Raw genomic sequence first — 7,985 nt, 5'->3', positions numbered from 1 at the left:
TTTTTTTGTTTCCCACCCGGTGTCCGGTACCCACATTGGAGTCCGGCTAAATCCAACTTCGCACCGGGAAGTCCTACATTGGGGTAAAGCGCTCCCCAACAATGCAAACTATTTGACTTAATGCATTTGAGTATATATGTAATGCAGATACATTCAGACAACACTTCAATGTGCAATTAACTGAATTTGCAATCCAGAAGGTAAGAACGGAGACATTTGATCGTCAAATCTATATATATTAGACGAAAAGACGAACCTGTAAGCAGTTCTCTGAATACCATCTCTCAGATGCAAGACCAATACAGTTGTAAGAAGACATGATCTAAAGGTAAACAACAATAGATGTTCTCAAAATTCAATTCAGTAGATTACAATTCATACAATGTCTTCTACCTTTGGTTGACTGGAAGTTGCAGCTGCTTCTACTAATATTTAATCTCACAGTCAAAAGTTCTACACATTTCACAGAGGAAAGAAACGAGGAAATTATCAGTGTAACGGTTGTAACAATAATGGCTTGAGGACTAGAATTATTTTAGCTAAGATAAAGCACCTCTCAAGAGTGTCAAAACTCATGTTTGCTTGATCTTGCTAATTGAAAGGTCTAAATGTAGATAAGTGACACAAGCCATAAAGAAAAGGAAGAAGACAGAAGTCAACATCAATGGCTCTGCAAGCATGTAAATGGGGCTGAATTGGTAATAGACCTGCAGAGAGAGTGCCGTTAGGGATTTGGCTTAGTCCATGATCAACCCGTTAGATGAAATCAATATAACAAAAACGAAGCACAAACTGTTAAAAGCAAAATAAAAGCTGAATCCGGTTCTTAAAACACTTGTGGTCAGAAATTGACTGCTTAATTCAGTTGTTTCATAGTATAGTAACAATAAACATTCTTTCCCTCCTTTTTGGGGGTGACAAATGAAGGGCTCCTCTTTCAAGAATATTGCTAGCTCTACAGGGCTTAAGTAGCATTCATGAATACATGTTACCTTGCTATGAGTTATTGGTGATTGACAATTGTTTTGACTTGCGTACCTTCCTGCTACATGTATTCTTCTATATTTGTTTAAGTCTTCTACGAAACTCATATTAGTTTTGACAAATATGTTTTAACAGCTTCTAATAGGTTTGATTGTATGAGAGAGAGCACATACATGAACAACACTAAATTTAAGGAAGCAATATGTCTGTTGATGCATGCAGCTTTCTAATTTCTTATGAGAAGAAAGAAAGCACACAGCTTTCTAATTTATTATTTGAATAGCATGTACCAAACTCTCCATATAATTTACAAATTACAAGATAGACAATTATTCCCGCGGCCAAAAGGTTTCTCACACAGAAGTTGTGTTCCAAATTAGTCCTGTTCTTGTAGGCTTTGTATGCAAAGATTGGGGAAGACAACAACCATTATCTTGTTTTATTTTATGAAACCAATTGCTCTTATTTTTTTTGTAGCCTGCAAATTCATGAGGGGTTGCTTTCCTGTGATGTTATGAAATGTTCATTTCTCTTCTAGGATCTCCCAAAAGAAGATAAACTCAGATATACCTAAATTTACTGTCTAACAATGTTACATGAAATATTACCCCCTTTGTCTCAGAATCTTCACCCTACTTTACAAACAATACTAACAAACATACCTAGTGTAGTCTCACAAGTGGGGTCCAGAGAAGGTAGGATGTAGGCAGATCTTACCCCTACCTTTGTGAGGCAGAGAGGCCTTCACCCTACTTTACATTCTCTTAAATTGATCCCACAATGCAGTGTACTTTCCATAATAGAAAACTTAACTCATTCACTCTTCAATGCATTTTTGATGTAATGGTATTTGAAAAGTAGCATAATACCCACATCTGTCCTCATAAAACCTCGAATGTAAGAAACTTAAATTTTTTTATAAGAACAAAAAAATTAAACATAAGAAACTTTAACTTTTTAACCCCTCCTTTCATAAGTCAAAAAATTCATATGCACAAATTGGATGCTAATTTTTTTATGAAGGATATAAATGGTTTAGCATTAACCCTATTCATTGACGGAATTCTCTTTGAAATACAACAAACTTTCAAATTTACCATGTCAAACGCTAATGACAAAAATGGGAGCAAAGCAGTAACAGAACATTCATGAATCGCTTATTTCCTATAAAAACAGATCCCGTGCTCTTTTAAGAAAATTAAAATTCTGCCAAAATCAAGGATCCATTTACATTGCTCAGATCAAAATCCTTGACCATTTTTTACCTTTATTTCAGATGCTTTTTAACGTTTCTAATTCTCATATTCAAATACAACTCCCTCTGTGAGAGGTTTGCAAAGCATAACAGTATCCTGATAAACGAAGTGGCTAGCCGCTATTAAGTTCAAGGGAGCTAAGCTTAAAGGAAGGGGGCCCAATTGAATCCCCTTCGTTAAAAATATCATGTGCACATAGGGCAAAACTATTTTTTTAGTTATATATAAGTTGTTGAATACTTCGTCACAAGAAAAAGTTCTAGTGAAGTGGTAAAAGGGGGCTTCTAGGCTTTGGTCCAGTGGTAAGATCGCTACTTGTGATGTGTGCGTTAGGCGCATGCCATGTGTTTGAACCCTGTGGCAGACAAAATCTTGGTATTTAAGGAGCTTGTTCATTACCCACCAAGTTCAAAACTCTGTGCCACTGGCCCTAAGGAATTTCTCGGTTATCAATAAAGTTAAGTGGCCAATGGGGGTTCGAAAATTGGTTTAGGTCATAGGTTCAAGTCCCAGGTATGACAGTTTTGAATCTCCTTATACAGATTCCTGGCTCTGTACTGGGTAGGTTGACGGTCAATGTAAAAATAGTTTAATTATGAAGAATCATCTGAGCACTTGGATGCAGAAGATTCATACTTCCAAACCCGACTAATCTAGGAACGCATAGTTAGTGGATAGATTTGCAATTCAAAATACAGTTTCCCTCTTGGACCATCTTACCAAAAAGGGACCAAAATTTGCCTGTTGGTTCCCAGCTAAAGGCAATAACAATGAATAATAATACAAGGTTTCTAAAAACCAACTTAATAAGATATCAACCCCAAGGGAAGTTCTAAAACTGCTCTCTTAGTAACAATTTCACGAGTTCCCACCCTTATAAGAAACCACGAGGTCGCAAACCTGGGAAGACTACTAACTCTTTTTTCCTTTCTTTTACCAACTAACATTACCTCACAGAACAGCACAACTTGACTGGTGACAGTTTGCACAAACCTAAGGTAGTTTAAATCTTGGACTAGCTAAGGTAGGTTCGTTTTTCCATATTTCCCCGAAGGGATAAGGTGTTTTCATTAACCAATCCCAGAGATCAGTCTTCTTTTGCAGAAGACGATAAGATAAGAAAATCAGAATACTAAAGTCAGCAAGATCACCTGGAAAGGGGAGTTGTGCTCAGGAACTACATTGGATTTCTCCAGGACTACCACTGTCCTTCCCACAACATCAAGATATGAGTATTTCCTCTGAAAAAAAATAAATCAAAGCAAGCACTTGAGTTTAACTTGTGTGTGGTGAAATATATTTATCAAAGTTGGGAGCATTCGAGTATTACCTGAAAATTAAGAAAAATAAAGAAAGCAAAAGCACATGTTAAATCCCTTTTACCTCAACATCTTGCAACACTTGGGACATTAACCCATCGATGGGAAACAAAGGGTAGGACAAAAAGTAAGGGAAAATAGAATAGAGGTGAAGAATAAAGTAAGAGAAAACTTTTTTTCTTTCCTTTATATGGATTTGGATGGAAAGTAAGACGGAAAGGATAACTAAAATTGTGTTTTGCTTCTCTTTCATTACAGGTTTGACTCCATTGAGCATCTATTGTTCTTTCTCATAGTTTCTCATGATACTGTATGTGTTAATGGTGTACTTCAACAGAATCATCAAAAAAAATTATACGCCAAAGTTGATTAGCAGAAATTTCTACAGGAACTAGAGGTAGAGCTAATGCTAACTTTTAACATATGAGCAAATAACGAAGTTTACTACATGAGAAACAAGATCTGTTATGTTATGTGAGAGTTACCTCAGTCCGTTGTTCCACAGGAAAAGGAACCACAGCGGATGGGTTCTTTGATCCTTCTGGCAGCACAACCTGAAATTTGATATTCTTTACTTGGATGTTGCAACAAAGACTACAGAGAATTGAGGCAACTAATATCAATCAAACATAGTTAACCACGATAATTCAATGGAGCACCCACTTTGACTGTCAACTTGTCTACAACAGTTTCTGCAAGTGGACATCCAAAACTGTAATTCAGGTAACGTGTGCCATCAGCTGCCTCAAAAAGGAAGTCTTCTAGTGGAACCCCATATCCAATGACAAAAGTAGATTTCCAGCCTCCAAATAAAGGATATCGTGGTTCTATTAACAGCTCTGACTACAGAGGAAATTCATGGAGATCATAAAATTAAAAAAAGTGCTTTATAACCCTGACACAAAAGAAAAAATAAGGACAATGAAATAATGTCTCAAAGATGTATGGAGGGAATAGGACTGATACCTTCTTAAAATTTGTGCGCAAGCGAGAGGATGAAATGTTCCCTATGTTATCCCTGTAGTAGACAGAATGGACCCTTGGTGGTAATTCTGCAAGAAGATTCTTGAATGAGGAAACACCGCTGTTTGGCCTAGACTGATATTCAACCCTGCCAGAAGCACAAAAAGGATTGAAGCAACTAATACACACAAAATGAATCTGAACTTATAATTGGTAATGAAGACAAACAAGCTTCTAGAATTCAGTTAACTCATATCGATAAAGAAGGTGATTCTAATCCCGGAAATCACTTGTCTCAGAAAGCTATCAAGGACAGAATGTTGATTACTTGTGTTAGGTTTTTGTTTATGTTGCCATTTTTTACTGTCCTTACATCTTAGTGAATGAACACTGGACAGAAGAAAGAGTTTCTCTTTAACTATATTCATTTCAGTGAATACTTTCTTTACTCTATTATAAATACCAGCTTTATCAACTGAGGTCTGATATTCTCCAGTTGAGAAATAAGTTGACAGTATCTAGTAGATCTTCAAATTTCACATTTAATTTGGAATTATGAACTATATTTATTGGCAAACTGACCTTGAGAATGCACCTTTATGCCGAGCACCAGCATGTACCAATTTGTAATGTTCGGTAACCTGTATGCTTCCCCAGTGAGAAATTTCAATTTCGCGCACAAGCTCCTCAACCACAGCAAACGCCTTATTGTTTTCAAAATGGACAATTATAGGTGAATATGAAAATGGAGGTTGCTCCTCATATGGTCCATATCTTAGTTCTGTGTTTGCACGATCTGTAGGCACAACTCTTGTGAACGACTCAACCCTGCTACTTGGTGTTTTTAGAAACGTAGCTTGTTGTTTAATAGGATACGGTGACAAGATTTTTGCACTGTCACGGTAATAAACTAATTGAGACTCCGACTGGCTTATTTCTACTGGGAAAGGCTCAAGAGAATGTGTCAATATATAAAGAACTTCTAGTGAGATGGCTTCACCTTTGCCCAATGGCTTAAGCAAATGTATTAAATAGTACTTAGTCCCATTTGGTCCATCAGGCAGGTCAGTTGGCTTCACATCAAGAGGCAAATAAGATTTCTTTTTCTTCTTTCCAGCAGAAGCGGCTGCTTTTACCACTGCCAGACGATCAGCTTCTGTGGGAGAGAAGGCAAGAAGGACTTCTGAAGCAGAAGATTCACCAATATTTTCAACCTGAAATTGCCAAACAATCAGACATCCCATTATATTATGCTAAAGAAAAGTAATGAATGTTTATTTCCAGTGGCTCTTCACTTAATCACCAAGTCTGTTTTTATTATCATTGAAATTTGACTAACTTTGAAATCCAGATATAACCAAATTCGCAGAAACATGTTGTGTTTATAAATACTCACTGTAGGATAAAAAAATTTATACGGAAAGTTAAAGGACGAACAACAAGCTATATATAGCAAGTGATCAGCACATTAAATGAAATACGTCAAAACTCCATAAGGTCCAGTTAATGTAGTAAACTTGGATTAGTACCTTCAATGTCAAGAACACCTTCACAATGTGTGATGTCAAGTCAATCTGCAGCAAATCAATACAACCAGTGAGTAGTCAAAATCATAATGGACGCAAATACTAACAACAATGAAACTTCGATAAGCGTAGCTGCAAAAAATGAGGAGCTTCTTCTGACGACCAATAAAAAGTTTGCTAAAGACATGAGAATGAAAGAGATCACAAGCAAACTTTTTTCTCCAAATCCTTCTCTCTTTTTTTATCATTGTGGAAGGGGACTGAATAAGAAAAAAGGCTCTTGGTGAGATATGAAGCCTGAACCATTTAGGTGCAGAGTTAAGTTGCATAGACTGCTACTCTATGCACCCACACTTTTAGAAGTAGAGAAAAGTTAAAATCTTTGGATTCATCTGGAATATAAACCCTTTCCATTTTTCATCTTCAGACGTTTGATATGGGGGGATATGGTTTCCATAGGAAAAAAATGGGATCAGTTTCCAAGGTTGGTGGGATAGAGTAGTTAAATACAAATTAGAATACACATAATGAGACGGTGGCCAGTTGATAATTCTGAGTGTCAAACTGGCAAAAATGTAGTAAAAGTTGAGATATTTCTCAGGAAGAATTACTTCCATGTAATTTTCGTTCCGGAATTTACAATCTGTAGGTAACAAAAACAGCATTTCTTCAGCTAACATATTTTCAGGGGAAAAAAAGCATCTTACGTCATACCAAACACAAATTTGATCAGGAAATCAATCCTTAAATCAACGATGCGAGAAAACACGGTAGTCAGAAAAATCAATGTCAATGAGTCAGATGAGGATGGCTAATGATCGCACGTATAGGCATTATATATACAGAAACTATCTTCACAAAATCGGAAACACTCGAAAGGCATCTGATCTCTTTTCCTTTTTCTTAAAGAACAAAGTAAGGCTAAGGGAAGGTCTCTTTTTCTCTTGGCTATGATGCCACTTGTTAGGATTAAGCACTTATCATCATACCAAAAGCTATAACCTTTAATATTTTTATTTTTCTAAAAAAATATTTATGCTTGATTTGACATAGTTGAATTGTTTTCTGTTGACATTTCCATATTTACCCAATGACTGTCTTATATTATACGGAGTAACTACAATAGTCAATGGGGATCGAAGTAACTCAATTGGTTAGCTACCTAAACTTTTCACCTTGTTGCTAAGGTTCGATTTCCCACCTTGTAATCCCCTCGCTATTAAAAAAAACTACAATAGTCAATAGCTGAACCAAGGAGGCAACCTTAATTGGTGCAGATTCAGGATTGCAGAACAAAAATGAGAGCCGGTGGCAATATCAGTATGTCTCCTTCAACAACTAAAAATGAACAAAATTAAAATCCTCTACAAAGAGTTCAATCTTCAAAATTATAACCATAAATTCCCAGAAAACAAAAAATTACATAAAAGTGAAAATCCTTAACCAATGATGATAGTAAACAGTAGGATTCGGAAAATTACCAAACAGGAGAAATGAATTGAAATTGAAAGATTAAAGTGAAGGTGAGAGCTTACTCTGCGTTCGGCGGTGACGATCTGCAACTCCGTAGACAGCGAAGGTGAAGATCCGGCGAGTAACGAAAATGAGGTCAATATAGAGAAAACTAGGGCTAATCGAAGGATCGCCATAGCTCCCATTGCTAGTCTTCGAGGAAAAAAAATTGGTAAACTCTGTTCTCTCAGTCTTCTCTTTTAACTGATTCATACACTGTAATCTGAAAATTCAGCATTGATTTTGGGCTTTATGGTCTTTGGGCCAACAAGCTTTTGGACTCAATAGTCTTTGGGCCAACAAACTTTTGGACTGGGCTTTATGATCTTTGGACTTTGGGTTCTATAGGCTTGGACCAACATATTTTGGCCTTTGGGCTCTATATTTCTTGGATCAAACATACTTTTGGACTTTGGGCTTCTATC

General features: G+C 36.5%; 1 protein-coding gene across 1 annotated transcript; it reads right to left on the bottom strand.

Moving 5' to 3' along the window:
* Nucleotides 1-302: 302 nt before the first annotated feature.
* Nucleotides 303-7,771, bottom strand: LOC125867377 (dolichyl-diphosphooligosaccharide--protein glycosyltransferase subunit 1B). Its single transcript, XM_049547857.1, has 9 exons — nt 7,584-7,771; nt 6,052-6,096; nt 5,105-5,736; nt 4,526-4,670; nt 4,223-4,402; nt 4,045-4,113; nt 3,392-3,481; nt 554-707; nt 303-453 (listed from the first exon to the last, which is right to left on the bottom strand). The coding sequence occupies exons 1-8, from the start codon at nt 7,704-7,706 to the stop codon at nt 573-575; spliced, it is 1,419 nt and encodes a 472-aa protein (XP_049403814.1). The 5' UTR covers nt 7,707-7,771; the 3' UTR covers nt 303-453; nt 554-572.
* Nucleotides 7,772-7,985: the final 214 nt, after the last annotated feature.

Source organism: Solanum stenotomum, chromosome 6, assembly GCF_019186545.1.
Source record: "Solanum stenotomum isolate F172 chromosome 6, ASM1918654v1, whole genome shotgun sequence".
In the NCBI taxonomy this organism is placed as follows: domain Eukaryota; kingdom Viridiplantae; phylum Streptophyta; class Magnoliopsida; order Solanales; family Solanaceae; genus Solanum; species Solanum stenotomum.
This window is presented reverse-complemented; position numbering and strand designations above follow the sequence as displayed.